Below are 27,992 nucleotides of genomic sequence, written 5' to 3'. Positions count from 1 at the left end.
TACAGCCAACATTTGTTAGACAATTCATATGTTCTACCGCTTCTGTTCTATTCATGATCATGACATGAGCTCCAAACATCGTAACCCTAACCCTCATCTCAACAGCCGTGTCCATCAACCGAAGATCTGCGGAGGGGGAGGGGTCATATGGAGACATGCTACTCTCAACGCAGTCATCATTGGACCATTGATTGGCCCGGCTTTGCTTGGGGAAATACCCCATGTCATCATGCCCATGATAAAAAGAGCCATGATGGCTACTCCCGCAGCCATGAAACCGCTCAATTGACTCTCCTCGCGCTCAAAAATGACTGTCACAAAGCTCCCCTTCCACGCCGACCACATCGGCTCTCTCATCCGCCCTGAGGCGCTATCTCGCACCCAGGAGCAAGCCGATGCCGGCCAGGTCACTGCTGAGCAGCTTGCTGCGACGCAAAAGGCTGCTATTGCCGATATCGTGAAGAAGCAGCAGGAGCATGGAGTTCGTGCTATTTCTTCCGGCGAGTTTGACCGCAAGTACTACTTCTCTGGATTCTTTGAGCGTCTAGGTGGTTTCCGCGAAGTTGAGCCTGTTCCCTGGGATCTTGTCCGTCTCTCTGCGCCTCCCATCGCTGCGCTGAAGAAGGCCGGTAAGCAGTATCCCATGGCTGCTCTTTGCGAGTCCAAGATCGAGTACAAGAAGAGCCCTTACCTCGAGAACTGGAAGATGCTCCGCGAGTGTGTTCCTCGCGAGCAGTGGGCTGAGTGCAAGTTCACCATGCCTCCTCCTTGCTATTTCCACCTGCGACTTGCCTCTGGAAAGTGCTACAGCCCTGAGGCTTACTCTAATGATGAGGACTTCTTTGCCGATTTGGCCAAGGCTTACCGTCAGGAGTTCAAGACTTTGTACGATGAGGGCGTGCGAAACATCCAGATCGACGACCCCACCCTTGCCTACTTCTGCTCCGATGAGATGCTTCAGTCTCTGAGAGATGAGGGTGTTGATCCTGACAAGCTGTTCGACACTTACCTCAAGGCTCACAACGATGCTATTGCCGACCGACCTGAGGGTCTCCACGTTGGACTTCACGTCTGCAGAGGTTTGTTTCTCACTTAATGACATCGGATCCACTCACTTACACGCCACAGGAAACTTCTCCAAGTCTATGCACTTCAGCGAGGGTTCATACGAGAAGATCGCCGAGAAGTTCTTCACCGTCCTCAACTACGACACCTTCTTCCTCGAGTACGACAACCCTCGTTCCGGCGGTTTCGAGCCCCTTCGCTTCCTCCCCAAGCACAAGAACGTCGTCCTCGGTGTCATCACCACCAAGGAGCCCGAGCTCGAGGATGCCCAGGTCATCAAGCACCGCGTGCTCGACGCTGCCAAGATCATCGCTGATGGTCAGGGTCGCAGTCTTGAGGAGGCCCTTGAGCAGGTTGGCATCAGCCCTCAGTGCGGTTTCGCTAGTGTCGCTGTCGGCGCTGAGGGTATGACTGAGGAGAAGATGTTTGCCAAGCTCAAGCTTGTCAACGATGTCGCTAAGGAGATCTGGCCTGGCAAGGCTTAAAAGTTGATGTTTTAAAAAGTTGTAAAAGAACAGAAAAGTTGTACATAGGCTTGGGGATTTGGGAGTGACTGTTGCATAGCGTGGTGTTGAACGTGGTGTCGAAAAGAAAGATGAATGACCGCCATAGCACTTTGAATGCTATTAGGCTTGTGTGCTCCTATAAGGGCTTTTTCAGTGCAAGAAGTGAAGAACTGGCGATATCATTAAAGAGCTGTTTGTCTATGCAATCCTCGACTCAATCTCACCTGTCATGACTACACTCACCTTCAATCACTACAACGGTCCATACTAACAAGAATTCTTGTGTTTTTTCCGAGAGCATCGAGGAGGAATTGTGACTCATATTTTCTGACAAACCTTAATCAACCATGCTCGGCATTCTTTTCCGAGAAGCACGTACGAGCACAGTGGAATATCCTGGATGTACTGGTCTAGACCAAGAATCACAACCAACAACCAACAAAAACCATGAAATGCATCCTATCAACCAGATATTTGTAGCAAGCGTAATTTAGTAGAGTTCATTATATCTTTCCAGATTTTAATGCCGGCCTTCCGTTCTCTACCAGCCTTCTCCCAAATCCTTCTTCACTTCCTATTATTTCAAAATGCAGATATCTGAAGTTACCAGGATTGCGTCTTTGCTTTCTCTAACGGCTGCAAGAATTGGTAACCACAAAACATCCTTCTGTTTGACTTGTTGCTCACCGTTATAGTCACAACTATCGCGGAAAAATGGGATTACACGTGGGAGGAAGAAATGCCCGTCGAAGACTTGGCATGCTGGAGTGAAGATAAAGACAACGTTATCAAGTATATGGGCTGGGAGTCTCTGAAGAACCTACCCGTTGCGATCGCGGGCTATGAAGGCGTCAGCGGGCCACATTCTCCATTGTGCTATACGTGCTGAATACTTAAATATGAGGGCCGCCGCCAGGCAATGCTCGTCCTGGACTACGCATTATCGGGGTTCGCAACTGACTATGAGACTTTTGAATCGCTCACAGATGGACAGGCTTGGAGGACTGGGAAGGCAAATGTTACTGCCTTTCACTCTTCTGATCTTCGTGATTCTGGCATTGGGTCTGAGCCGGCGGGGGTAGATCGCAAGTTTATAGGCGACTATCAACCATTTGAGGAACCCAGCTCTTAAGGTAACTTCGGTTTGGTTGGTATGAAGACTCAATAGTTCTTTAGACGTTGAGTGGAAGACAGTCTGCAACTGAGATGTTAGGAGCCCTATCCTCATCTAGGGTGATTGGGTCAGAAACAATATACAGACATCACACCTCGATCAAAGGGGCCAAAGATTTTAAGAAAAGTTCATTGAAAGGGGTATGGGTATCCTTCCTCCATCCCACATCTGTGTCCATCATATTACAGTGTCTAGTAAAAACTCGTATGTACATGTTCGGCAATGCCATGCCGTCTATATGCAAAGGCTCAACACCCTCACAAGTTCTAGTAAATAACAAAAACCCTCCAGTCTTATACCCAGTACAAGAAATTCATTTTTTCCTTTTTTTTTTCTCTTTTTTTTACTCCTTCTTGGTGGTCTTCTTCTTGAAGCTCTTCTTAGGCATACGCGCAAGCCAGTAGATGAACAGCGCAGCACCCATGTTGAAGATGATGTACACCCACAGAAGACCAAAGTTGCGCCATCGGTCGGCATAGTCGATGTTGACGCCGGCGAGGTATGTGTTGGTGTACTGGACAGTGCAGAACTCGCAGTTGGAGGTGGCATCGGGGTCAACGAAGTAACCGCCGACAGCCTTGATATAGTCACCCATGTACTCAGTACAGGTTGAACCGTTGGGTGGTGTGATGGGTACGAGTTCGTTGCTGGCGCAGGTGACTTCCGTATTGGCGACACCTGTTGCTAACATGCCTCCGACTAGATATGTGAACGGGGACACGTAGTACATGAACTTCCAGAAGCCGGGCAGAGTTCCCTTGGGAGCGAGGACACCACAGAAAATCAGGCAGAGCATGAACAGCAGGTTAGCAACGTTGGCACCACCCTCAGCTGTTTCGAATCCAGCAATGATCATAGTCGAGAAAGTAGCGGTAAAGATGAGGAAAGCCAACAGTAACAAGAACATAAGGGCACCGCGTTCGGTAGTTTGACCGGCGTCAGCAGCGTTGTTGTAAAGACCGACAGGGTAGTACCAGCCAAAGAACATGATAACAGCCATCAAACTATTCCAAGGCAATTCAACGATAATCTGCGCCAGCATGAAGATCTTCCATGAGTAGACCTTGGAAGGACGCTCACGAACCTCGTAGAGGGAACGCTGAATGACAAATTGAGGCATAGACTGTTGTACTAGTTGACCGAAGATAGTGAGCAAGTTGAAGATGGCGAACATCTGGTTCTGAAGACCCTGGATACTGTTGGGGGCTCGGAAGAAGACGAAACCGATGAAGAGAGCGACGAGAGAGCAGAGAGCAGCCTTGGAGTAGATGTAAACGGGAGTACGCCAGTACTGTTGGAAAACACGGAAGAGGACTTCCTTGAGTTGGACCATGAAGGGAGCAGCGAACTCGCGGTAGCTACCGTCATCGACGTCGGTATCCTCAACACCCTGCTTCTCACGCTTGATACGCTCGAGTTCGGCCTGGACTTCCTGATATTCGGGGCTGTCGCGCCAGGTCTGGAACCAGTCGAGTTCGGTGTGAGATCCGGGAGCTGCACCAATAACTTCCAACATCCATTCAGCAGGGTTAGCCTCAGGGGGGCAGGCGTGTCCACCGTAACGCTCAAAGTAGCTGGTCATGGTCTTGGAGTTCTCGCCGATATCACCAAAGTAGACAGTCTTGCCACCCTTAGCCAGGAACAGGAGTCGATCGAAACGTTGGAACAACATGGCAGAGGGCTGATGAATAGTGCAGAGAATGGCTTGGCCGGCGTTTGTCAACTTCTCAAGAAGATCCAAAATGGCCCAAGAGGTTTGAGAATCGAGACCAGATGTAGGCTCGTCGACGAAGAGCAGCAGAGGAGGCTTGGCAGCAAGTTCGACACCGATAGTAAGACGCTTACGTTGCTCGACGTTGAGACCTTCACCAGGAACACCAACCACGGCATCGGCATATTCTTCCATATCGAGAAGCTTGATAACCTGTTCCACATAGTCGAGCTTCTCCTGCCTGGGGACGTGAGCGGGCTGGCGCAGGAGGGCACTAAAGTTGAGGGCCTCTCGGACTGTCGAGGTCTGAAGATGGAGATCCTGTTGCTGAACATAACCGGTCTTGCGCTGGAAGGACATGTCTCGAGGGTTACCATCGACCAACATCTCGCCTGTGATAACACCCATAGAAGTACGGTCGGCCAAACAATCAAGCAGAGTGGTTTTACCAGCACCAGAAACACCCATAAGGGCTGTCAGGGTACCAGGTTTGACCCAACCATCGACGTGATCCAAAATTTTACGGGTTTCGTCCTTGATCTTGACCTCATAGCAAACATCATGCCACTGGAAGACTGAGGTCTGTTCCTGGAGCATACCGCCATCCTTGTTGGTTCGGCTTCGAGTGCGTTCAGCAGTGACAACGGGACCAATATGAGCCATAGCAGCCTCAGGGTCGCTATGCTTCTTCTCAGCATTGGCAACGGCAGCAGGCTTGTGACCGCGTCGGTAGACCAAGACTTCACCCTTGGACTTCTTCTCGGAAACGAGTTCAGCAGCAACCATGTAGGTGAAAGTGAAGAGAACGATCCATGCGATAACGATACCAAAGTTGCGCCAGCGGTTCTCCCATCTGTATCCAAACTGCAGCTCGGCGTAGCGGTCACCGTTCACTGCAGCTCGTCCAGGTTCAGCACCAACAGCACTGCATACACGGTTCTCCGATGCAACATCGGCATATCCGGGAACCGAAGGGTTAGGAACGAACTCGTTGCAAGTGTAGTCTCGGTTGTGGAATTCGTTGACGACGACAGCCTCGAAAGCATAGGCGATTGGGTCGATCCAGTATAGCCATTTGCACCATCCAAGCATATAACGCTTTGGAATGACGAAACCAGTAAAGATGACAAGATCCAGAATGAGAATGGCGGCGGGGACAAGAGCCTGGAACAAACTACGAGTAGCAGACGCAATGGTACGGAAGATCATGGACATGACCAAAACCACAACGAAAGACATGAGAATGAAGAAGAAGAAGGCCCCTGGCTCGCGTTTGAGGTTTGTCATGAAATAAAGCGTAATGTTGAAAACGATCGTATTGGCGATTTTGTACGGCATGTCGCACAGCATCGAAGATATAGCTTCTGCAGACGGATGATATAATGCATAACGACTATGTTTTTCAACAATTGGACGTTGCGCGTACAGGGCCAGAATCTGAAACTGTCAGTATTGGTCAAGAGTGAGATTGGAGTAAAGCTTACCTCGAGAGCACTTGCGAAAGCGTTCATCAAAACAGCAAAGAACAGGAGAGCACCACGTTGGAAGAAACTGCTTGAAGTTTCATCCAGGTTGTAGAAGACGGAACCGATAATAAGAGCCATAACGAAGTTACCAATAAGAGAGCCAACAGTGATACCCGGATCACCCTTGAGTCGCAGCCATCCACGCCACAAACAAAGCTGAATCTGCTGGGAGTAGGAGAGAGTGTACGGAGACTTGACGCGCTGTCGCTTAGCCTGCTGAGCCTGCTTAGAAGCACGGAAAGCCTCGGCGTCGGGGCCGTTAATGGGGTGAGCGACCTTGTAGTCCTCAATCTCAGCCTGCAGAGCCTTGTACTCGGCGCTGTTTCTCCAAGCGGTAGCAAACTCATCAGGGGTTCGAGGAACCTTGCCCTTGAAACCATCACGAACAATTCGCTCGTTAGGAGCAGTCATGGAAGTGAGGAAATCAGGGGTGGTCTGGCGAGCAGGGCACTCGAAACCCAGGTTAATAAAGTACTGCTTAGCAGCGTCAGCGCGGCCAAAGAAGATTTGTCGACCTTCGTAGATGACGGTGGCCTTGTCAAACAGGTCATAAGCACTCTGAGGCGATTGGTAGATGGACACAACAGCGGTGTTGTTGAAAAGCTCGGTTTGAAGACGGAGAGTCTTGCAGAATTCGATGGCGTTGGCGGAGTCGAGACCTCGAGTTGAGTTATCCCAGCACTGCAGAGGAGCACCAGACAAAGCTGCCTCAGAAATGGTAACACGCTTGCGCTCACCACCCGAAACACCACGGATGTACTCATTACCAACTCGGGTATTGACGGTGTGAGAAATACCAAACATAGCCATGACGACATCTCGGAGGTGATCGGCAAAGTCGTTTCTGTTCAAGCCCTGGGGAAGCTGACGGGGCTGTCGAGCTCGGGCAGCGAATGTGAGGGTATCGCCAACAGAGAGCATAGGGAAATGAACATCAATCTCGGCGGTGTAGATAGCCTCACCGCGGTGGTGGGAGTGCATCTCCTTGGCGGTCATACCTGTGGCGCATTATGTTAGAGATACTGGTTACTTGGGCGCATGTAGGTGCAAGTTGTGTTGCACGCGACAAGCCCGTTGCTGATCACAATAAAAGATCGAGTCTCGTGGAACCAAAACTCCCCTTTTGTGCGAAAGTTGCAATTCGACTCACCTTGGTAGTTGAAGTAAGACCCCTCATCGACGTAGATACCGTTGAGTTCACCAGCGATGGTCTTGAGCGTGGTGGAGCAACCAGCACCAGGAGGTCCAAGGACGACAAGCATTTCGCCCTTGTGCACAACACCATCAAAGTTGCGCAAGATATCAATGCGCTGTCGCTTGCGACCAGTGACTCTTCCGACGAGGTCGCTCAGAGAGAGCCACACGTTTGCGACATCGCCCTGGTAATCGCTAGCACCACCATAACCGTAAACATTGAGGTTCTGGTAGCAAACACCAGCAGATCGGAAACCAGCGCCGTCCTGGTGAACTAATTCCACGACAGACTTTGCCCATTCGCGAGCGTTAAAGTTGGGAGAGTTGGGGTTAAGAGGTGAATCCTCGCCGGCCTGGAAAGGATTCTGTCCATTGGGGTGAGTGCCAGAGGCATGTGAATAAGAGCGAGCGAGGGCCTGAACAATAGAGGTTCTTCGCTCCATCTCTGAATCTTCGTCTTCCTCATCTTTACCCAAAGTGTCGGCAGGTGATGATGAGGGCTTCTCGTTGATCGCTTCGTCGTCGGTGTGCTTGTCAGCAGCAGGCACATTGTTACCAGTTGAGCCTGCGCCTGGAGCACCCTGCCTTGCAGCAGTGGCGTCGTTATTAGCGTTGATCCCGTAGAGCGCCGACATGATGAATTGTGACGGCCGAATCTACTTGGGATTCTCGCAATTGAGTTTCGAGGTTGGTCAGTGATACCCCAGTGACTGCAGGATTTCGTATTTCGTATCGGGGTTGTGAGTTGAGTGTGGAACGTTGTTTAATATGCGAATTGGTAGTCGAGTATTGACGGAGACCAATTCAAACAAAACAACAAGAAAAGAAAAGGTATTAAAAGGCAGGTATTAAGGATCGACAATGAATAGACAGCCGATCAGAAGGGAGTAAGCAGTCCCGTAAAGAGGCGTGTAAGAAAGAGGACCCTGGACAATGCAAAACAAAACAGGAGGGAGGTCAGGAGAATATGTAAAATATGAACGAGCTCTCACTCTCTCAGTTCGTCATGTCCTCCGTCGGTAAGCTAACCTAACAGATGAATGGAGATAAACTCGCGTGGATCGTCCAAGCAAAGGTCCACCTGTCGGCTAAGCCCGAAACTGAAGTGTAGACGACAAGGGGTGTACACGCCCAGGTAGGTAATTCTAGCGCAGCTTTTTGGAAGTGCAAGCGGGTGCGGCTGCAAGCCTCTGTAGGGGTTGTTTCTCACTGGGTTGGCTGTCAACGATTTACTGGCGGCCGCTCCAAGTGCCTCACTCTCTAGTGATTGCTGTATTTAACCTCTTTTCTTCGCTTTCACACTCAAACTGACTCAAGATATCGCCATGATATTCCAAGTTTTCAGTCCGCAACAGTTGATCATACTCGTCAATGTGTCAACGCCGTAACAAAGTCCGCAGTTCTTATCCACTACGCCTCTTCATCTCGCCGGCATTAAGAAACAATTTGCCCTTTCGCACACTACCAACAACCCGACCCGATACGCAATGACAATTTAGGCAATCATAGAGGGGTGCGCTGTTGAGTCAAATCATCACAGTGCCTATTCACAGCGTCTGAGAGTGAGGGTGAGAGACAATTCTTGGCGGATAACGGGTACCTTCAAACTCCGACACTCCAGGCCATTTAAGCGAGAGATGATCCCGGGAATGGCAGCGAATTGCATACATGCCCCACTACTAACTCCGCGCTCCTAGTGCTCGTACCCCTGGATGCCATGTTATTCGTCGTATTACACTCGCATAGAAATGATTCTGACTGGTAGCGTAACTGTGAGCCATTATGATTTAACATTGCGTTAGAGGCTCACCTAAGCCACAACCATCAGAATTCGACTTTCTGGTGATCATCAAACGGTCAGTATTGGTTCTTGAATATTCGCATCCGACCCTCTCTTGAAACATGACACTGGAGAACTCTATCTCGACTAACACAGCTAATCTCATCTTCTACCACGCTACATCAAACCCTATTTGTCGCGCTTCCTTATCCACCAAGAGCCCTACAAGATCTAAATGATAATATTATCTCCCCTTGTAAGGAGCGGTGATCAGAAACTGTTATTTCAAACAAGGACAGATCTCTCCGATCTTCTCCGCAAAGATAAAAAAACTTTGTTTTCATATCCCAACTTCAAACAGGTTGCGAAACCGCGTATTCATCATTCGGGTCGTTGCAAAAACCCGTCGGCCGATAGCCAATTACACGTTACAGCGGATGGAAGATCCCCCGGTAAGACGCCTCTGATTGGACAATGCGCAATTATGTTGGTGGTGACAGTCTCACGTATTCGAGTTCTGTGCCGGAAAATACACTCCCTTTTTCTTTGAGCTTTTTTCTTCTCGCCAAACGATCCGACAGGATGGTTAATTCTCATAAAGCTTGGCCGTCAGCGCCAGGATTCTCGTTGTTGATCAGATCCATCGATAAACACCAACGCACGGCTAATGTTCGTTGTTAGTGGTAGCTTGAGCTTACTCCGTATTTCTATCGGGGTCTTCCAAGGACCCGACAGCCCGTCCGCCCCCCGTCCACACGGCCCGCTAGTCAGCTTGAAATGTCAAGGACTTTTTTTTCAGTTGCTGAGTCAATTTTGACCCCTTTGTTACTATTGTGGGGTGATTGCGATCCTTGATGAGACAGCAGCAGTGATGGCTGCGTCTTCTGTTGCAATCGAACCTACGCGTATATATCAAGCAGGGTTTTCTTGCTTCCTAGCGAATGCTAAAAATTGATGGTTTTGCTTCTTGTGGCTAGTGACTGGGGAGCATGTGAGCAAGTTTCTTCAACGATGTAGCGTGTTTTGGGAGCAGCGAGTCGCAAATAAGCCTATTTAAATCTGATATTCATCCCCAAGTTGAGCAAACATGGCTTGACAAGACTTGGGTACATTGATATCTTGATGCATGTTCAAACGTCGCAATAGAAATTATTTCTAGATAATTCTATTTTGATCGGTACAATCGAGATCCGATCACGCTTGACGATCATGTCTCATTTCCTGTCCACTGTTACCTTGGCACTCAACTTCTGGCCACAAACGAGTTTATATCCGATCTTCATCGGCTCTAAAAGGCAAATACAACCTCGAATTTTCATCTGAAACTTCATAACCATTCTGCCATCTCAACCTCAATCTCTGACTGAACCCATGGTACAACGGAATGTCAAGACCCATACGTCTAATTACACCTCACACCACGCGCCACGAATCCGAAAGCGACTTTTGCGACCGTAAGATGAAAAAGACCCTCAAATCTTACACCATTAAACGGTCCCTGCAGGCCCAACGTTCCTTAAGCAAGGGCTTGGTCGATCATTAATGAGGTCCACTACAAAGTCCGCTCCGCATCGTGAATGTGCTCCAATGTGCTCAACAACATGGAAGCTGCGCATGCTAGTGCCAAGCCATAAGAATTTAAACATTGCGATACGTCTTTGTCTTACGCTGTGATTGAATTGCAGGTGGACACTGCAGGGGTAAGAAGCTGACCGGATAATGTTCATCCGTAAGCCATTGGCCGCGTGTGTGCTTACTGCAGGATGTGTTCAGTGTGAATGCGTGTGCTGTCATGGTATTTTGGCTGTTTATTAAAAGTTTCCGGGTTGAATCCTTCGGAGACTTATATGGACATTTTGTGTTGTCCGTGATAAATTGACGAAGACCCAACATAGCGCGTTACAGTCTGCAGAAAGACGAACAGCTGAGTGATGGAAATATAAAGGCGAACCCAAAGGTTTTTCTGAGAAGTAAGTGAAAAGGACTTTCAGCCAAGATTCTTGTGAGGGACCTATTGACAGTTTGGCGGTGGAGGTGGTGTTTTGTGAAGTTAGGCATGGTGTAGTATCTTGTTCAAAACCACAACAATTGACAAGATTTCTCAACTACATGCTGCGATTGTATCATTTTCTCATCCGTGTAAAATGGACCTGGAGAACTGTGGTCATGTTTGATGTTGACCATGTTTTGGTAGCAATTTCCTGCAAACCTGAAGGTAACTCATTGTCTCGATGTTTCCACGAGATATCATAACAAACCACAGAGACACACCAAACTTAAAATCACATCTTAATAAGACATCTGATCTAATAGAGAAACAGCAAATATATATGCATACATACATATACGTGAAACTTCATAAGAACGTGTTTCGTTTCTCATCTTGAAACATCTAGCTAACCTAGAGCTGCTCAACGCCAAATCTGTCTATAACAGAAGTACTTCTGGCCAGAAGAATGTAATCCACTCAAACTTCCGTTCTTGATTACTTACAATTCATTTAAACAAGATAGTCGTTTGTTTAAGGTGCAATAAGGGCCGCGACTGAACAAGACGTTGAGGATCTCTGTAAACCCATCCAAAAGTTCACTTCATAGCTGTGGAAACTCCGTCGGAAGTTGTTACGAATAAATACCATGGTTTAGCAATTAACACCAAGGCATTTTATAAAGCTGAAGGTCTGATAACCTGTACGTTTTGTGTGAGTTCCTACTTACACCAGCTTGTCTGTGTTGGAACTGAGAAGCGAGATACATGAATACTTCTAGGACCTGTGACTTCTCCCTCGACGTGTCCTTTGAATGCACTTATTCGATTATAAGCCCTGATATGTCTATTGAATGGAGATGTTCTGAAACATATAGAGGGGCGAATGTGAGCTATCTACCGAAATACCACAAAGGATCACAAGAGGAATTCATTACCAGTCCCCAGGAACAGCAATAGTTTGGCATTTGAACTGCAAATTTGAAACGCAAGAGTGGTATTTCAGTCATAAGGATATCTATGTTTTTACAAAAAGTTGATGCCCACGCCGACCTGTAGCCCCTTCGTTGAAGCCTCTCCTTTCCTCAGAGCCAAAGGCAAACTGAAGTTCAGCTCGAAACGAGCAACAGGATGAGCATAAACAAGACCAACACCAGCAGCAACACTGGGAACACCGTTGAAAAGCTCACCAACTGCGTTCACCATGCCATTTCGGACAGCTGTCCCGGACAGCTCCTGCGTGGAGCCACTGCTGGAGGACTTCTTGCTGTCCTTGAGAGCAACGAGACGACCACCATTAGCAAAGAGCTGGAATCGTAGACCGGAATCGGGTCCCTTGTAGGGAACGGGAAGAAGCATGTTGACACTGCCAGCAGCAAAGACGTCGCCTCCGACAGAGTCAGAACCATCATGGGGGCCAAGACCTCCGAGCTTGAAGCCTCGGACGTCTGTTGGTCCTCCAAGTTGGAAGCGATCGTTGATACGAGTAGGGCGAAGCTTTCCACCAAACTCATAACCAAGAGGCAACGGGCAAAGCAAACCTAGTCTCAATCCACCACCAATCGAGATTCCTGTTCGCTCACGAATGCCTGGCAAAGGAATTGGGACAGCACCACCGACTTCGACCTCACCCTTGGAAAAGGCAACATCACCAGCAAGAGGACCAAGACCAGCTACCTCAAGTCCCGATCGGAGCATGTATCCGCTCTGAGGAAGTTGAGGGTTATCACGCCTTTCCCTGTAGAATGTGTGCTTGATAGAGCTCTTGATAGAGTCACCAGCATCTGCGCGGACTGTTGGGCTGGCGTTTTCGGCCAAACCAGTAATCTGTCTCCAGATGCCTGAATACTCAACGGACTGTGTATCGCGCTGTTGGTTCAGCCACGAAAATCGCAGTGTACCACCCTTAAGGACCTCCTCATGAGAAGCCCATGGCTTTTCAGCGGCTGAAGCCACACCCTCGAGCGATAACCTCATATCGGGGTTACTCTTGACAGGTGCGGTAAGGGTGGCGCTATAAGCTGAGCGTGTACGTGTACCAGCCTTTGCATTAAGCGTCAACATCTCAGCACCACCAAACATGTTTCGCCATAATAGCGAACCATAAGCGGATCCCTCTCCATTGCCAACGTCGGTACCAGTTTGGAGCTTGAATCGAGACAGCTCCTTGACTCGGATATCAACGTTCACATCGGTGGGAGAGGTAGAAGGATCGGTCTGTTGGGCAGAGGTCAGGTAGACTTCGGGTTGAGGTTGGAATATTTCTATAGATCAGTTAATTTGGTGTTGCGGTGAGGGCTATTGGAAATCATACGTAGGCCATCGAGCTTGTTGCTTGCGATACGGAGACTGTTGATGACATCGCCAACAGTCGAGCTTGCGTTCGAGGCATCGGCAATGAGGGGTTGGAAAATGGGATCGAGGAAATTTGTTCGTGTGTTGACCGCACCGTGGATTCGAAGCTCGTTGATCGTCATGGGCGCCAGTTGCTGGTCACCAATCTGCACAAAATTAACAAATGATCTGAAGCTCGGATCGATAAGAGAACATACCACCTGAGCCAGACGCCGTTGTTTGGCTTCATCTTGCTCTTTTTGGAATTCGGGCTTCGATTCTGCTTCATGCAACAAAGAACCGGTGTCGGAATGAAGCTTGTTAAAGGGGTCCATGGACTGCTTCATGTTAGATGATCGCTCCTCGTGTCTCAATGGTGGGATGGAATTACCGGACCCCCGGTTGACCCAGGAATTGCAGCCATTTTGGGTAGCTCAAGAGCCGAGTTTTTGCTTGCAATAGCCTCACGATGTCGATTCAAAGAGTATCGGACCACCAACTGGACCCTGACAGCCCAGCTTCCCATTAATCGCCGGTACGTACTTCCCGAGCTCCCGCGGGTGTGGACCCGAGACCTGTGGCTCAAAGCTGTGGCGCTTCAAAGTCGTCATAGGATGGCATGTGATACACAGCCACGAACTATCCGGACCTAGCGGGACCGCTGTGCCTGGCAAAGGGTGCCTCCTGCGTTCCTCTCCATTCATCTCAACTTATACACTCTTCATTTGCGCTCAAGCATAAGATATCGCTGCTTTTGAGTTTTTAGAGAGAATCTTCTCTTTCAGTTCACCCGAGTTTCATAAACACTCGTTCCTTTCCTTTAATTCGCTAATTCCTCCAACCTCGATTCTACTCACGCGACCCGCAATCTGTCCCGTTCTCTTTGTCAACTTCTAAGCCCAACACATTCAGATCGTCAGCATGGCTAGCAAAGGCGCCACCAAGCGTGTATGCACTTCTACTCCCACCACTTTGAATGTGCAATACTAATTATTGGATAGTTGACACGCGAATATAAAACCATTTCAGAGAACCCTCCTCCTTACATTGTCGCTCATCCATCCGAATCCAACATCCTTGAGTATGTTACGTCACGCCCAACATTCGGTCGCGAGTCGACTTTGCTAACACAACTCAGATGGCACTACATCATTACCGGTCCTGAAGACACTCCTTATCATGGCGGTCAGTATTGGGGCACTCTCATGTTCCCCCCAAACTATCCGTTTGCTCCTCCCGCCATTCGCATGCACACTCCGTCCGGTCGATTCCAGCCTTCGTCGCGACTATGTCTGTCCATCTCCGATTTCCACCCGAAGTCTTTTAACCCCGCATGGGAAGTTTCAACTATCCTAATCGGCCTTCTCTCATTCATGACAAGCGAAGAGATGACGACCGGTTCCGTTTCCAGCACTGCCGCCGAACGACGCTCCCTCGCCGCTCGATCACGCTGGTGGAACTCGACTGGTAATGGCACACACAGCAAGACAGGCCCTGTCCAGAAGGGCAACATCAAGGCTGGTGACGGCGGCGCCAAGTTTCGAACAGAGTGGCCAGAGGTGGATGCTGAGAATTGGGAGTGGATGACCAAGAACAAGGTTGACCCTGTCACCGGTACACGATTAGATGCTGATAACAGCGGATCCTGTCGACCTCAGCTTGGTATTTCAGGGACTAGCGGTCATCAAACACAAGCCGTTGTTGATGTGGTCAACCAACAAAGAGATGCCAGCACAGGGTGGATCTATCGCAACAAACTTCTTGTTGCTGGTGCGGCTATCTTCTTCTACGTCCTTGTCGCTAGACTCGTTAGCGGAGATGAATGATTGGGGAGAGTTCTATTTGTGAGGGGCTTCATGTTCATCTAATTCTAGCTTTTGTTTTATTACTGGCGGACTGGCGGGCGCAATAGGTTAACAAGCCAGATATCAGGACTCGCGTCTCGATATGGCGTTTCAGGGCATTCAATGAGCGTTTACTTGATGGGTTTCAATTTGATTGTCATCAGCTCAATCGCCTGCATCGGTTGTGATTCATCGGATAGAGACTCTAATACATCAAACAGGTAGACCAACATGCCACAATGCTCCTTGTATTAAGTGTATATCCGTCCGCGAGAATCAGTTGACGCAAGCAAAGTCAAGCGGAAACAAGCAGGCAGCCGTGCTTTTGATAGGCAACTAGCATAAGTTCCGTAGACAAACAACAAGCCCAGCCTATTGTAACCCTCAAACAAGGCTACAATCAGAGTTAAATGTCGGAAGCCGGCTGATGACTGTTCACCGCAGAAGCTCAACCTTTATTTGTTGGTTACTATCCGGCGGGCGGGAGTATTGTTGGCTGCGCTAGCCCACTCGAGGCCCCTGAAGTTTAGCGCAAGTCTTAACGCGGGCACCTACGGCATGGCGGGGAGGTCTGAGGTCTGGTCTACCTACAAGAAAAATTGTGACGAAAGCCCCAATTTTTGTTACCTTGCGACTCGTCTCCATCCTTTGGAAGCCGTTGGAAGCACCTCCTCGACATCATCATCATCCGGGTTTCCAGGTTGGTGAAATTCTCACAGCATAATTCTCCCTATTCATCACCTGCTACAGCACCTTATCCTCTCTAAGCCCTGTGGTTTGTTGCCTTTCATTCCTTAATTCACCCTCCTTACGATACACACCCGTCATCGAAATCCGCTCCTACTTGAGCTCTTACTCTCCGCACAAACAGCTGCAACCGGACCCTCATTTCTAGTGCATCGCCAGTTCGCCTCCGATCCACGGCCACTACCTTGCCCTTCAGCCCAGAATCGACAAAAGGGCTCTTAGTTAAAACGAAGACGTCTGCTCTCCATGCCTCTTCCTCTAGATCCGTAGAGCCCCCCTCCCTCCGAATCCTCTGTTGAGGCCTGGCGCTGGCTAGCTGATCGCCCGCCGATACCTTCCCCGCCGAACCGTCAACGATCTCGTCCATGAAATGGCGCCCCAAAACGGCAATATGAAGACTCGCCGAAATGGCGGGAGCAAGCTCTCTCAGTCCTCCAAGCCTGTCATGCCTGCTATCCCACTGCCTTATGTGAAGCGTCAGGCCGCTTCTGCTGCTGCTCGTGCCAATGCTGTCCCTGTTTCTTCGACTGCTGCCTCCACCACGATCCAGGAACCGGATGTGCGCTCACCCATTAAGGTGAAGCACGTAAATGGTAACGTGTCTGCTGGGGCTAAGAAGGATGATTCTGCGGCTACGGCTCCAAGCACAATTGCTAGTCGAACTTCGACCTCGACCTCCAAAACCGAGGAGGTGGCCGAAACAAAGGCAGACGCTCACAAAGAAACAAAGAACGGCGCTTCTGACCCGACCAACACCCAGGCTTCTTCCTGTAAGTGCTTCAGACGTGCCCATTCTCAAGACGCACCCCAAGACCCTTTACTTACACATATTTCTTTCATTGCAGCCGCATCTGGTCCTGAACATCCTACCACCATCAACGATAGCGAGAACATCCACAAAACCCCCATGGTCTCAGGCCATTCTGATCAGCCCACCCCCAAGAACCGGGTCGATGTTGAGGCTCGATCAGTCGACAAGGTTTCAGCCGGAGTGAACGAGAAGCCCAATGGTGTTTCAAGCAAGGGCGATATCAAAACTCTGTCTGGTAGGCAGCCTTACTTTTTTCAAGCCCTTCTAAATACTCATAACTCGAATTTAGACAACCATCCACCTTCAAAGCCCAACAAAGGCCGACCTCCTTCTGCTGTCCCACCGGGCCGATACCAGATGCCCCCTTCCTTTCAGCCTGCTGCTCGACCTATGGGACCAAACGTGAACGGCGATATGCGTGGCCATCGCGCTCCTCTGCCTAACGGTCCGCCTATGCACCAGCCTCATCACAGCAACGGCAGCATCCATTTCGGCGCTTTCCACGGTTCGACGAGCTCCTCTCCTGCTCCTCCATCTGGTGGTATTGCCCCTCCTCCCGGTATGACAGGTCCTGATGGTCGACCCTACATGGCCCCTGGTGCCAACGGCTTCCCCCCTATGATGCCGTATGGCGCAGAACAGGTTCCGGTTACTACTTTCGATAACTACGGAAGACCTACTATGGCTTATGGACCGATGGACTCTTTCCCTCCCTTCCCTAACAATTTTGGCCCCCCAACCCCACACAGCTATCATGATTCACAGGCATCAGGTCCTCCTGACGATGGTAGTGTCTACAACCAGTTTTCTTCAGCTCCAGCGCGAAATGGCGTACCTGCTCCAGAGGAGACTCAGTCTCCCAACCAGCCAGGCAGAATGTTTGGTGGTCCCGAGTATCCGCGAATGATGCCGAATGCCGGACCTCCCCCGCACATGATGTCTACAATGGATGGTGCTGAAGGTCTGATTGGTCATTTGGTGCAACAGTTTGGATCTCCCGAATTTGCTGATTGCGTTTTGGAGCTTCGATACGCGGATGAAAGAACTCCTCCAGTTCGCATTCCGGGTCACCGAGTCCTCTTTTCTCGCAGTGCCGAGCTCGCAAACGCCATCGCTAAGCAGTCCCGACCTAACCCCAATGTTCCATCTCTTCCCACCATCGTTCTCGAGACCAAGAGCAAATGGATTCGCTCCAACCCGTTTTATATGGCCGCTCACTGTCTTTACGGATGGCCACTCTTGGACCCTACTGCTGAGGGCATGAAGCAGGCTGCAGCTGATTACAACCAGTTGATTGACCGCTTCGAATTTGCTCTTTCGTATGCTGCAGCCGGCCATCTCCTCCGATGGGATCCGGTCACGCGACGCGGTTGCGAGGTTGCTGTGCAACTTCTGAACTGGCAGACCGTTGAGAAGGCCTTGGAGTTCGCCTTGGAGGATCACCGAGACGAGGGGTCTTATGATGTGTTCAAGTACGGCGATGGATCTCGAGCTATTCTCAACGAGATCGTCTCTTTTATCGCAAGCAACACCAGTCCTACTTTCAAGATTGACACTTCAGTGACCGACCCGTCGAGCTATGCTCGTCTTCCACAAACTGCCCTTACTAGTAACGCCACTACCCGCAAGCTCTCGCCCCCACCCATTGCTCGAGGCACATCCGTGCATCTTGGCAAGGGCAAGGGGCGTCTCTCTCAGCAGATTTCTGGTATTCAGTTCGGCGACCTTTCTTTGACTGACGGCAAGGTCTCGCCAGCTTCGGATGCTTCAGGCGGTTCACAGCAACGAACTCCTTTCAATGCAGTGCTTTCTCGAATTCTCCTTAATCTTCCATTCGAAACTCTTAAAGCACTGCTCGAGGCTGCGACTAACAAGGCCAACGGATGGCCAAATGCAGAGGCAGTTTACCGCGTGGTCAAAGACACAGTAGCTGAGAGAGAGCGACGTCGGCTTCAGATCGTTGAACTGGTCAAGACCCACCAGGTCACAGCCTGGGCCGTCATCACCCAACAGCTTTCCAGTCCTGAGCCGAGATACGTCGGTCTCTGGAGTGCGCTGGGCTGGCGAGAGGAGATTCTGCCTTTTGGACCTTCAGAGAGCCCAGCCCTTGGTCGCACTTGGGTTCCCTTCGTGGGCCCTCAAGCAAGCACTCAAGCAGCTTACCCCTAAGCAACCTGATTCACGCTACAGATTTTTCAATTTGATGAATGACATTGTGGGTTATGTTGATGCTGGATAATCGGGAGGGCGATATGCAGAAACATGGCAAACGAAGCTGAGGCTGATTTCTCAGTCTCTCGACAAAAGCTAGTACTTTTGATTTCGGGATGAAAAGGTGGCGTCCGTGATCCTGCTTACTAGGGAGAGGATATGATGCTCTTTGGAGAGTTTTGGTTGATGAACGGCGTTGGGGGCATGTCAACATTGGTTGCTTTAAAGCGAGGAATGTTTTTAACGAATGGAAACTTCGGTGGGAGGCACAGGAAGGAAAAAGAAAACAAAAAGTATTTAATGATTCCATATTGCTAGGACCGGTGGTTCAATCTCACTTGTCCTAGGTCTGGCTGGCATCAATGGCCTGGAACTGGACCAGACTTGACTGGACTGATATGAAGGGGTTATGATGAATGATAGTGACTTTGGAAGTTAAAAAGGACGGTAGTTTCGGCATCAAATGGAGTATGCGTCGTTATGTCTCTCATTTGAGAGATAGCATTAGGTAGCCTTTTTACGACTGGTTTGATACCCCAGACTGACTTATGCGCTCAATGTGAAGTACCTTATGACGATATGACTTTTTCATGCGCATAGTGGGCGTGTTATCGGGAGTCAAGCCTCTTTGGGTAGTTCAGAAAGTTGAACGTGTTGATGAATTTCATGTGATGGTGATGTCCGGCTGGAGAAGAGCAACTTAGCTACCGAGGGCGGGGAACCCCTGTTGGACGACCCCATAAGCAACGATATCGTGTGTCTCTATTCGCTAATTGAGCATTGCTTTAATTAACTGGGATAGCCTTAGCAGGGTCTCGATATGTGAATGCCAAAAGATAGTGGGCTCCAAGGTCAGCTTAGACCAAGAGCCGAGGTCGAATTCTCCACTTTACGTCGTCTTGCTCATTTCCAAGTTCTTGTGATTTCATCCCTTCCGTGCCTGCCACCATTCGTCACTTCACTTCACTTCACTTCACTTCACTTCATCAACAAACAGATTGGATGTGAGAGCTTCGATCCGGACCCTCAGCACTGAAGCTGTGTAACCAAGTCCAGGTCATTTTTGATTTAGATAAATTGGTTTATTCATTTACTTGATGCCTCTCTCGGGAGCTACTGCTCGAATGCGCTGCTGGAGCTCAGCTCGTGGAACCGCAGACACGCCATAAATTGAACCAAACACGATCCTTTTTATCAACAACAACATCCGCTCCTTGATCGCAATGGAACCCTCCATCTCTTCAGGCGACGCCTCAAGCTCGCGATCTTCAAGAGCTGTAAACGACCCTGTTCTCCGAAACACGTTGCGCTATACCATCTCAGCTCACGAATATGCTGCACTCCATAAATACATTCTCTCGCGGAGTCGCGTACTGCGCCGTGCAACACCAACGCCAAACCGTGTTGAAAAGGCGCTGCAACCGCCAAAAGGTGGCGACGATTATAATGCCAGAACGGTGCGACATGCGCTTAGGGTCTTTGTGATGACTTTCCTCGGCATGAAGGGATGGGATATTGTCGCGAAGAGGATGGGTAAAGAAGAGTGAGTAGCTCACTGATGAAAGAAGTGCGCAAATGGCTAATGATTCTCGATAGACCCAGTACTGGTGGTAAAAAGAAGCCATTCTACAAGTCTCCCGCCCTGAGGCTGTCTATTTCGCTTTCTACTATTCTTCTCCTTTACAGAATCCTCTTCCGCTTCTTCACTCGACTGCGTGTGCATCTTCTCGACCCTCAAGTCGAGCCATTCCGGGCGCGCAATCCTCGAACTGCAGCGATGCTGACATCTCCTTCTGCGCCCGCCATCGGTGCCTCATTCGCTGGCCTGGCTCTTGGCATTTACCCAGCACAAAAGATGCGTGTCACTATCGCCATTTACACTATCTTCCGTGCTTTGGAGTTTGCCTACAACTTCTGTGAGGCTGATGGTCTCATCTGGGGCCGAAAGAATGGCGTTAAGAGGGAGAGACCTTGGTGGTTCGGAAGTTGGATGTTGCAGCCATTTGCTTTTGGACAGCTTCTTCATGCTGCTGTTTTCGATCGCGATTGCTTCCCCAAACCTTTTGGAGATTTGATCTTCAAGAGTTCATCGGCATACTTGCACCCGCGCCCGCAAGATTGGCCGTCAAGCGTTAAGTGGCCTCAGACTTCTGAGATTGTTGACAGTTTGGCTCAAATGGCGCGCCTGAGCTGGCCGTAAGTTAACAAGCCCTGAGAAGAAGACTTCATACTGACCGTCATAGTGCCTATGTTTCTCCCACTCTCTTCCCCGGCAAGGAGGTTCTTCCCCCTAGCCTCAGTGCAATTGCGCCACTGACATCTCGAGCTCATCCTCTCATCACATCTCTCTCATGCGCCACACTGCACCCAGGAGACCCATCTTGTGCCCGAACTTATCTTACTTTCTGGCTTCAGACTTTCCCGCCATTTGCTCGCTTCTTCGTCGCAGTCTTCTCTGCGCTTACCGTCATTCCTCGATTCTCCAGCCTCTACCACAACCCTCTGGCGACCCTTCAGCGCATCATCACCAAGGCCCTCCGCATGTCTACCTTTGCGACAGGTGCGCTTTCCACAGCCTGGGCTTCGATCTGCTTCTTTCAGCAATGGCTTCCACGCCACGTTCTTGCTACTCAGCGTGTCTTCCTCGGTGGTTTCTTCGCTGGTCTCTGGGCATTCGTTGAGCGACGAAATGGCCGTGGACTGTTCCTGTACAGCGCCCGCGCTAGTGTCGACAGCCTCTGGAAGGTTGGTGTGAAGCGACGTTGGTGGAAGAGCATGAAGGGCGGTGATGTCTGGGTCTTCATGCTGGCACTCATGGTCACTGGTGTTGTCTACGAGAAGGATGCTCAAGCAATCCGCGAGACAAACTGGCGAAAGGGAGTCAGCTGGCTTCAGGGTCAGGGATGGAGAGATTGGGGAGCTGAGGATGACGAGGATGAGGAGAACAAGGACAAGGAGGAGTGATGTTTCATGGATGATGAAAGCACAGTATGGTGTTGGGCGCAATTGCAGTTGTTTATTGGCATAGGATGGAGGCTTGTTTATGTTTGCATTCATTGATAGTCTGATATCCCACATAATGGTAGTATTTATCGCATAATAATTTCATTCAAAAACCTTCGCACCTGAGTCAGCAGATGTTCTAGACGCACGAAATGCATCGAGTGTAAGAATGAGATGACCCATGAAAGAGGAAGTTTTCTCTGAGAGACCCCTTTCTGTGCAGGCTCTCGCGGATCTGCACGAACCTGTACTGTGATCTTCAGGCTGCAAGTAGACTCTTGAAGGTATGAGGAAGACTTTTCTGCATCTTACATCTTACATTGAGGTCACTGAGGTTTCTCTCATTCTCTGCCTCCACAACTCACTTCTCCGTACATGACTCTCGCTCAAATGAACTGGGATTGATGGGGAGTTCAATAATAGAGCCTTTGTAATAAGTTAGGGAATCACAGTAACCCTAGAGCATTTACGGCAGCATCGGATTGCTTGAAATAAGTGTCGCTTTCATCGGAAGTCTTTAGGAATAAACATGATATGATCCGAGATAGTGCACTAGCTACCGAGGTATACTGCAGCTTATCAGCAATCATTGCCTACCGGACAGCAAACGATTGAGATGATAACAAATTCAGTCTCATGTAAGAGTAACTCAGTCATTTCTTATAAAAGATAAGCCGAGTGACTTTAATGTACAGGAGCAACACTACAGAAGGTCAGGTGTTGACAGCTGCAGGGCAGACTCACAACTTCAAACCCACCGGGATGATAAATGCGTAAGTAGTATCCGTCACAGTCGATGGGGCATTTTACTAAAGAACCAGAAACTACCTAAGCATAAATAACTCTCAATTTCCACTTCCTCATTCCCTCTCAATTCTTGTATCATCATCACATTATTATCTCTGCCAGGCTTTCTCCGTCTCACTACCTTAGTCTCCGTCTCCGGATCCGGGTGTCCAAGACTAAACCCCGCCTGCTGCCCGCCGCCCGCCGCCCGCCCGGACCTCCGCATCTCCGCTCCGGAGCTTCTTCAATCATTCACCTTGGCCAAATCATTGGTCACAGCCTGGATTGCGTTCACTTCAAAAGCCCTAAACAAAATGGCTACACCTGCCAACACCGCTGCTGAGGCCCTCGCTTCCGAGCAGACATACTTTGCTCAGAACCCTCCTCCGCGCAATTTATCAGCCCACACAGCTCTCGCCGCTGGCTTCATCTCCTCTCACGCCGTTGCGGGCCGTCGCGTTGTCCTCGTCACATCGGGCGGCACTACCGTCCCTCTTGAGAAGCAGACTGTTCGGTACATCGACAACTTCAGTGCTGGAACTCGTGGTGCTACGAGCGCCGAGTACTTTCTCGAAGCTGGATATGCCGTCATCTTCCTCCATCGTCAGTTCAGTCTGCTGCCGTACTCGCGACATTATTCGCATGCTACCGATTGCTTCTTGGACTTTTTGACTGAGGATGGAAGTGGAAGAATTGGTGTGAGGAGTGAGGTGCAGGATAAGATGCAGGAGGTGCTGAGAAAGTATCGCAAGGCGAGAGATGACAATATGCTTCTCACACTACCCTTCGTCACTATTGTCGACTATCTCCATGAGCTGCGAGAAATTGCCCGACTCATGCGTCCTCTCGGCCCATCTGGTCTTCTCTACCTCGCCGCAGCCGTTTCGGACTTTTTCGTTCCTCCTGATCGTATGGCCGAGCACAAGATCCAGTCAACCAACGCCGTTGAGCAGAAGCGACCAGACGATGAAGAGACTTTTGATAACTTTGACTCATCGCCCTCTGTCCCACGCTCAAAGCGCCTCGTCATCGACCTCGATCCCGTCCCCAAGTTTCTCAAGAATCTCGTGGATGGATGGGCGCCAGAGGGTATGATTGTGTCCTTCAAGCTTGAGACGGACCCAGCGCTTCTGGTGCGCAAGGCTCGCTACAGTCTTGATCGATATCAGCATCATCTCGTTATTGGAAATCTTCTGTCTACGCGCAAGTGGGAAGTTGTGTTTGTGAGTCCTAAGAGGGAAGATAACTGGGTGCGTGTGCCCAGGGAGGGCGGTTGGGGAGAAGCTGAGGGCAGGCCGCTTGTGGCAGAGGAGTTGCCAGGTCAGGAACCAGATGTCGAAATTGAATCGCTCATTATTCCTGCGGTGCAAGAGCTTCACGGTGAGCATATCAAGGCGCAGAAACAGAAGTAGGCCATGCTCTCGGTTCAAGAAAATTGCGGAATACCTAGATAGTAGGCTCTGTACAACGAGGTGAACACAAGCGTACAAAGCAATAACTATTATATTTTCCTACGTATTGTGGTATCTATGTACAAAGACTCGCAGCAATGATATTGACATTCTTAACTCTTTTTAGTATCCAGAACTCCGTTCCCAAGATAAATGCAATACTTTTAAAGGTGTCATGATTTTGTGTGTTCAGTTCTCGATAAAAGACGACAGCCGTTCAGTCTCGAGGTTTGATTCCGTTAGATGCTGATGTGCTCGATGAATGTTCAAAGGGCAGCCTTCCAGTTGTGCCAGCCCAACAGAGTGACCTTGGCCAGGAAGAGTGAGATCATGGATGCCACGTAAACGGCACCAGTCAAGATGATTAGACCCCAGTATTCACCACCATTGGCTTGGACAATGCTACCACCAATGGGAATACCGATCAGACAAGCAAAAGACACGATTGTATAGGCTGTAGCATAATAGCGTCCATACTCTTGCGTCTTGCACAGTCGACCAATACAGACAGGCGCAATGGCAATGGACGTTCCCGAGGAGAAACCAAACAACACGGTGAAGATAATGACACCAGCTGTGGTTCCACCAAGAGGTAGCCATACGCAGAAGCAGGCCACAATGGCAAGGATCACAGCCAGGATGCTGACGTTAAAAGGACCGATCACATCGGCATAGTAGCCAGGCAAAAGTCGACCGATGACCGATCCAGCGTTGAGGATAGGGATGAGGTTGTAGGAAAAGTCCTTTCCGAAGCCCTTGTGCAGCGCATATGTCGAGATGTAGCCGAGAGGAATGAAGAGGGAGAACTCCAGCATGAAGACGCCAATCGTGGTGAAGAGGAAAGGCAGACTCTTGAAGATGAGAAAGTTGGGGTGCGCAGTAGCGTCCTTGGCGGGTGGAAGTCGGGATTTGAGAAGACAGATACCGATCAAACTGCAGACGAGGCAGATGAGAGCAATGACTCGAGTGGCCCATCCGTAACCAATCTTTTCGATTAGCCTCGTCAACATGAAAGGGTAGATGATACCACCCAATCCACCAGCAGTAGATGCAACACCAGTCGCTAGTCCACGTCGAGCCTTGAAGAAGTGGCCTACAGCAGCGATCGAGGGGGTGAAGAGTAGTGATGATCCAAAACCGCAGAGGAGGCCAAAGGCGACGACAAAGTGCCAGAGTTCTATAACAGTCAGCACATCAACCCACAATGCCAAAGAGAACTTACCAGTCGCAAAACTCATAAAGATCATACCACCAACGGTGAACGCAGCGCCAGCAATGACAAGCCATCTCGGACCATACTTATCAAAGACAGGTCCAATGTACACACCGCAGAAGAAGGCGAGAAAGGTGTAGATAGAAAAGATCCAACCAACGGTACCCTCGCTATACTCTGTGAGTTGGTTGTCGAGAACATAGGCCTGAAAAGTGCCGAGGGTGTTCATTAGTCCAAGCGAAGCGAATAGAGAGAACCACGAACCAGCGACCACGGACCACGCCTGCAAGCCGCCCTCGGGATACGTTTCCTGGAACGACGCTGTCGATACTGCAGTCGGTTGCTTCTCTAGATCGGTCCCCGTCTTGCCATTGTTTTCGTTTCCTTGGTCGATCTGGTTGACATGATCGTTGATCTCGTCATCCTCGTAGAGGGCACGAGATGTGACTTGGTGACAATCCATTGTTGGTGGCTCTGAGCAATCGTAATGTTCCTTTTCCGTCCCCGAATACCTAGCACGCTCTTCTTCCTTCTTTTACAATTGTCGTAGCATATCAGAGACGTAGTTGAAAACTCGGGGGCGAAAACAAAAGATCAGACATGCTTAAATATAAGAATGATCGGATTTCGGCGTGGCCCCGGGTCGAAAAATCCAGGCCCGCTTTCGGAGTGCGGCCTGAATTGCCGTAGTGGTCGGGTTTCTCGTTGACGTGAGAGTAATGAAAACTCATCATTTGTTCGTCAAGGTTCTTGAGCTCCACCCTTTACACGGATATATACGGTCGTAAATCCAACTGAGAGAGACTTGTTGGGTCTAAACCCAAAACATGGTAGACGCCTTCTCAGTACAAGTCCCATTGTTAATGCAGCCCAATTTGCCATCTTTTCTCCTCGGAAACGGGGAACGTTGTCGGTCAAGATAGTCAACGCACTTGGTCCTCCGCCATTGAATTGTGGGTGGTCAGATGGGTCCTCTACCCCAGCTTTGTCCCTATGCCGCTGTCTTAACCGGCCTCAACCCCTCGAGCTCGTTTGTTGGTCTGAGTCACATCGCTCTTCTGATAGGCTTGAAGAGTCGTGATTGAATGGGTTCGCCCAATTATATCCTTTTTGGGAAGCATTTGGTCGGGGAATTATGCATTACTATCTGTCAATTGCATCAATGGCACCATAGCTGGCTGAACTAACCTCCTCTCCAGAATCAAGCCTCTTCGTCTTCCACATCCTCCATAGTCACATGCCGTGATGATTGGCCTTGATCGGGTCGTGCTTCCGCGTTACGATCTCCCGTTTTGAGATAGCCCTCTTGTTCTAGTCGATCCGCTTCCTCCGGCTCTATTAACCCTCCTTGACCTTGGCCCTTGTTCATCTTCATCTTAACTGCCGTAGGGACAAATGCCGAAACAGCCTCTTTCCTGAGATCGCGTACCACAGGCTTGGCTTCGTATACTGTTTTCGCTTCGGCGACTGGCGCTTCCTTCTTTTGTTGTTTGTTCTCGCCGTCCGGCCTTGTTGGGTTCTCCGCCGCTCTCCTTGCTCGTCGTTCGGCATACCATTTGTCCATGACTTCTTTGGGAATCGGCGGTGGTGTATCTCGGGGCATAGGAATACTCTTGACATCGTCGGGAACCTCCTCGTCGCTTGTCGTAGCATCATTAGAACCCCTGCGCCTCTTCCCTAATACCCCAGATCCTGAGTCGTGATCTCTGTTCCATCCTCGGCTGAATGTTGGTGCTTTGTCGCCAAGTGCTTCTCTGGCCTTCTTCACTGCTTTAAGTTCCTTTTCGAGCCCTTCTAATGTTTGTTCCTCGTGATGAGTAAGCTTGCCGCCGCTTGATGTGATTTTCTTGAGGTCGTCGATCTGTTTTTGAATGCGTTCGGGGTTCTTTCGCGATAGCTTCTCGTTTAGGCGTTCTTGTCTTTCATGCTTGCCTGTGATTCCGGTTAGAAGGTCAAATGCGATCATCAGAACTCGTCTTACCTTTCTTGAGAGCCCTCGCCTTATCAGCTTTGCGCTGAGCCTGTACAGGGTTGTAATTCTTCTCTTTAGGCATTGTGAAGTACCAGAGACGGGGATAAACGCGCGGCTTAAATTGAGAGGGTTAATGATTTGATAAATGGCGTTATCGAGGATCAATAACAAGAAGAAGAAAATCGCTAGAGGATATGCGAGAAGTTGTTGTAAGCTGAGTACGATTTGTTCAAGATGGTTTGGTCTGGCTAAAGCTTCCTTGTCGCGATCATCTGGCTCCACTTGATGACTAAGATTAGATGTCATGATAAAAAATCACAACAGCTTTCAGTCAATGATAGACCCAAAAATGATGTCACGGCAATCTTCTACTTGCGTTTGAACCTTTTTAGATCTTAATTTATGTACTGACGTACGCAGGGTCTGGATGTTGCAGATTGGCTCAAAGTTGCTGCTGTAGCATGCAATTTATATCCTCGAATAATAATACTCGTATCACAGGAGCGCCTCCAACTTTTTGATCACCTTTACGTAGTAATGAAAGTTGAATTGTCCCTTTGATGTACATATCTGATCAACATGTGCGTTGCCAAGTCACAGTGATCATTATATATCCCCTGTTAAGCCCTTGACAGTTGAAACCAGAAATAAGTCATAATTATTCATAGCAGCAAAAAA

At 49.5% G+C, this 27,992-nt stretch overlaps 10 protein-coding genes across 10 annotated transcripts; 6 read left to right on the top strand and 4 right to left on the bottom strand.

Annotated features, from left to right (window-relative positions):
• Positions 1 to 1,819, top strand: FOBCDRAFT_226794 (uncharacterized protein). Its single transcript, XM_031185845.3, has 2 exons — positions 1 to 1,079; positions 1,129 to 1,819. The coding sequence occupies exons 1-2, from the start codon at positions 308 to 310 to the stop codon at positions 1,548 to 1,550; spliced, it is 1,194 nt and encodes a 397-aa protein (XP_031036980.1). The 5' UTR covers positions 1 to 307; the 3' UTR covers positions 1,551 to 1,819.
• A 204-nt stretch (positions 1,820 to 2,023) lies between these two features.
• Positions 2,024 to 2,885, top strand: FOBCDRAFT_320960 (uncharacterized protein). The gene is made up of 3 exons (XM_031185849.3): positions 2,024 to 2,219; positions 2,267 to 2,421; positions 2,476 to 2,885. The coding sequence occupies exons 1-3, from the start codon at positions 2,159 to 2,161 to the stop codon at positions 2,701 to 2,703; spliced, it is 444 nt and encodes a 147-aa protein (XP_031036984.2). The 5' UTR covers positions 2,024 to 2,158; the 3' UTR covers positions 2,704 to 2,885.
• On the bottom strand, positions 2,861 to 8,172 carry FOBCDRAFT_226789 (ABC-2 type transporter-domain-containing protein). The gene is made up of 3 exons (XM_031185850.3): positions 7,133 to 8,172; positions 5,941 to 6,980; positions 2,861 to 5,893 (listed from the first exon to the last, which is right to left on the bottom strand). Exons 1-3 carry the CDS (start codon positions 7,809 to 7,811, stop codon positions 3,089 to 3,091), a joined length of 4,524 nt encoding a protein of 1,507 aa, XP_031036985.2. The 5' UTR covers positions 7,812 to 8,172; the 3' UTR covers positions 2,861 to 3,088.
• Positions 8,173 to 11,749: 3,577 nt separating this feature from the next.
• On the bottom strand, positions 11,750 to 13,784 carry FOBCDRAFT_164025 (SAM complex subunit SAM50). The gene is made up of 4 exons (XM_031185851.3): positions 13,668 to 13,784; positions 13,495 to 13,614; positions 13,257 to 13,443; positions 11,750 to 13,206 (listed from the first exon to the last, which is right to left on the bottom strand). The coding sequence occupies exons 1-4, from the start codon at positions 13,698 to 13,700 to the stop codon at positions 11,969 to 11,971; spliced, it is 1,578 nt and encodes a 525-aa protein (XP_031036986.1). The 5' UTR covers positions 13,701 to 13,784; the 3' UTR covers positions 11,750 to 11,968.
• A 186-nt stretch (positions 13,785 to 13,970) lies between these two features.
• Positions 13,971 to 15,379, top strand: FOBCDRAFT_43858 (ubiquitin-conjugating enzyme/RWD-like protein). The gene is made up of 3 exons (XM_031185852.3): positions 13,971 to 14,224; positions 14,278 to 14,357; positions 14,415 to 15,379. The coding sequence occupies exons 1-3, from the start codon at positions 14,198 to 14,200 to the stop codon at positions 15,100 to 15,102; spliced, it is 795 nt and encodes a 264-aa protein (XP_031036987.1). The 5' UTR covers positions 13,971 to 14,197; the 3' UTR covers positions 15,103 to 15,379.
• A 683-nt stretch (positions 15,380 to 16,062) lies between these two features.
• FOBCDRAFT_43851 (uncharacterized protein) lies at positions 16,063 to 18,852 on the top strand. Its single transcript, XM_031185854.3, has 3 exons — positions 16,063 to 16,637; positions 16,713 to 16,913; positions 16,968 to 18,852. The coding sequence occupies exons 1-3, from the start codon at positions 16,238 to 16,240 to the stop codon at positions 18,845 to 18,847; spliced, it is 2,481 nt and encodes an 826-aa protein (XP_031036989.2). The 5' UTR covers positions 16,063 to 16,237; the 3' UTR covers positions 18,848 to 18,852.
• A 990-nt stretch (positions 18,853 to 19,842) lies between these two features.
• On the top strand, positions 19,843 to 22,005 carry FOBCDRAFT_226780 (uncharacterized protein). Its single transcript, XM_031185856.3, has 3 exons — positions 19,843 to 20,432; positions 20,486 to 21,085; positions 21,133 to 22,005. Exons 1-3 carry the CDS (start codon positions 20,113 to 20,115, stop codon positions 21,851 to 21,853), a joined length of 1,641 nt encoding a protein of 546 aa, XP_031036991.1. The 5' UTR covers positions 19,843 to 20,112; the 3' UTR covers positions 21,854 to 22,005.
• A 710-nt stretch (positions 22,006 to 22,715) lies between these two features.
• On the top strand, positions 22,716 to 24,162 carry FOBCDRAFT_226778 (DNA/pantothenate metabolism flavo protein). The gene has a single exon (XM_054705129.2). The coding sequence runs from the start codon at positions 22,993 to 22,995 to the stop codon at positions 24,088 to 24,090; it is 1,098 nt and encodes a 365-aa protein (XP_054561104.1). The 5' UTR covers positions 22,716 to 22,992; the 3' UTR covers positions 24,091 to 24,162.
• Positions 24,163 to 25,973, bottom strand: FOBCDRAFT_226777 (major facilitator superfamily domain-containing protein). Its single transcript, XM_031185858.3, has 2 exons — positions 25,352 to 25,973; positions 24,163 to 25,306 (listed from the first exon to the last, which is right to left on the bottom strand). The coding sequence occupies exons 1-2, from the start codon at positions 25,803 to 25,805 to the stop codon at positions 24,396 to 24,398; spliced, it is 1,365 nt and encodes a 454-aa protein (XP_031036993.1). The 5' UTR covers positions 25,806 to 25,973; the 3' UTR covers positions 24,163 to 24,395.
• Positions 25,974 to 26,348: 375 nt separating this feature from the next.
• On the bottom strand, positions 26,349 to 27,541 carry FOBCDRAFT_43831 (WW domain binding protein 11-domain-containing protein). The gene is made up of 2 exons (XM_031185859.3): positions 27,324 to 27,541; positions 26,349 to 27,274 (listed from the first exon to the last, which is right to left on the bottom strand). The coding sequence occupies exons 1-2, from the start codon at positions 27,394 to 27,396 to the stop codon at positions 26,544 to 26,546; spliced, it is 804 nt and encodes a 267-aa protein (XP_031036994.1). The 5' UTR covers positions 27,397 to 27,541; the 3' UTR covers positions 26,349 to 26,543.
• Positions 27,542 to 27,992: the final 451 nt, after the last annotated feature.

The sequence above is a fragment of the Fusarium oxysporum genome, chromosome VI, assembly GCF_013085055.1.
Source record: "Fusarium oxysporum Fo47 chromosome VI, complete sequence".
Lineage (NCBI taxonomy): Eukaryota > Fungi > Ascomycota > Sordariomycetes > Hypocreales > Nectriaceae > Fusarium > Fusarium oxysporum.
The sequence above is the reverse complement of the archived record's forward strand: the minus strand, read 5'-3'. Positions and strand labels throughout refer to the sequence as shown.

Bases quoted from the DNA above. Each gene is read 5' to 3' on its own strand.
- FOBCDRAFT_226777 (XM_031185858.3), bottom strand. From the start codon at position 25,805: ATGGATTGTCACCAAGTCACATCTCGTGCCCTCTACGAGGATGACGAG. The intron at 25,307-25,351 runs GTAAGTTCTCTT...TGACTGTTATAG, and splicing joins CTTTATGAGTTTTGCGACTG to AACTCTGGCACTTTGTCGTC.
- FOBCDRAFT_320960 (XM_031185849.3), top strand. From the start codon at position 2,159: ATGCAGATATCTGAAGTTACCAGGATTGCGTCTTTGCTTTCTCTAACG. The intron at 2,220-2,266 runs GTAACCACAAAA...TCACCGTTATAG, and splicing joins TCTAACGGCTGCAAGAATTG to TCACAACTATCGCGGAAAAA. The intron at 2,422-2,475 runs GTCAGCGGGCCA...CTTAAATATGAG, and splicing joins CGATCGCGGGCTATGAAGGC to GGCCGCCGCCAGGCAATGCT.
- FOBCDRAFT_164025 (XM_031185851.3), bottom strand. From the start codon at position 13,700: ATGGCTGCAATTCCTGGGTCAACCGGGGGTCCG. The intron at 13,615-13,667 runs GTAATTCCATCC...AACATGAAGCAG, and splicing joins CTGGGTCAACCGGGGGTCCG to TCCATGGACCCCTTTAACAA. The intron at 13,207-13,256 runs GTATGATTTCCA...ACTGATCTATAG, and splicing joins CAACAAGCTCGATGGCCTAC to AAATATTCCAACCTCAACCC.
- FOBCDRAFT_43851 (XM_031185854.3), top strand. From the start codon at position 16,238: ATGGCGCCCCAAAACGGCAATATGAAGACTCGCCGAAATGGCGGGAGC. The intron at 16,638-16,712 runs GTAAGTGCTTCA...CTTTCATTGCAG, and splicing joins CAACACCCAGGCTTCTTCCT to CCGCATCTGGTCCTGAACAT. The intron at 16,914-16,967 runs GTAGGCAGCCTT...ACTCGAATTTAG, and splicing joins CGATATCAAAACTCTGTCTG to ACAACCATCCACCTTCAAAG.
- FOBCDRAFT_226780 (XM_031185856.3), top strand. From the start codon at position 20,113: ATGGAACCCTCCATCTCTTCAGGCGACGCCTCAAGCTCGCGATCTTCA. The intron at 20,433-20,485 runs GTGAGTAGCTCA...GATTCTCGATAG, and splicing joins AAGAGGATGGGTAAAGAAGA to ACCCAGTACTGGTGGTAAAA. The intron at 21,086-21,132 runs GTAAGTTAACAA...TGACCGTCATAG, and splicing joins ATGGCGCGCCTGAGCTGGCC to TGCCTATGTTTCTCCCACTC.
- FOBCDRAFT_226789 (XM_031185850.3), bottom strand. From the start codon at position 7,811: ATGTCGGCGCTCTACGGGATCAACGCTAATAACGACGCCACTGCTGCA. The intron at 6,981-7,132 runs GTGAGTCGAATT...AATGCGCCACAG, and splicing joins GTCTTACTTCAACTACCAAG to GTATGACCGCCAAGGAGATG. The intron at 5,894-5,940 runs GTAAGCTTTACT...TGACAGTTTCAG, and splicing joins CTTTCGCAAGTGCTCTCGAG to ATTCTGGCCCTGTACGCGCA.
- FOBCDRAFT_43858 (XM_031185852.3), top strand. From the start codon at position 14,198: ATGGCTAGCAAAGGCGCCACCAAGCGT. The intron at 14,225-14,277 runs GTATGCACTTCT...ATTATTGGATAG, and splicing joins GCAAAGGCGCCACCAAGCGT to TTGACACGCGAATATAAAAC. The intron at 14,358-14,414 runs GTATGTTACGTC...AACACAACTCAG, and splicing joins TCCGAATCCAACATCCTTGA to ATGGCACTACATCATTACCG.
- FOBCDRAFT_226778 (XM_054705129.2), top strand. From the start codon at position 22,993: ATGGCTACACCTGCCAACACCGCTGCTGAGGCCCTCGCTTCCGAGCAG.
- FOBCDRAFT_226794 (XM_031185845.3), top strand. From the start codon at position 308: ATGACTGTCACAAAGCTCCCCTTCCACGCCGACCACATCGGCTCTCTC. The intron at 1,080-1,128 runs GTTTGTTTCTCA...TACACGCCACAG, and splicing joins TGGACTTCACGTCTGCAGAG to GAAACTTCTCCAAGTCTATG.
- FOBCDRAFT_43831 (XM_031185859.3), bottom strand. From the start codon at position 27,396: ATGCCTAAAGAGAAGAATTACAACCCTGTACAGGCTCAGCGCAAAGCT. The intron at 27,275-27,323 runs GTAAGACGAGTT...CCGGAATCACAG, and splicing joins GGCGAGGGCTCTCAAGAAAG to GCAAGCATGAAAGACAAGAA.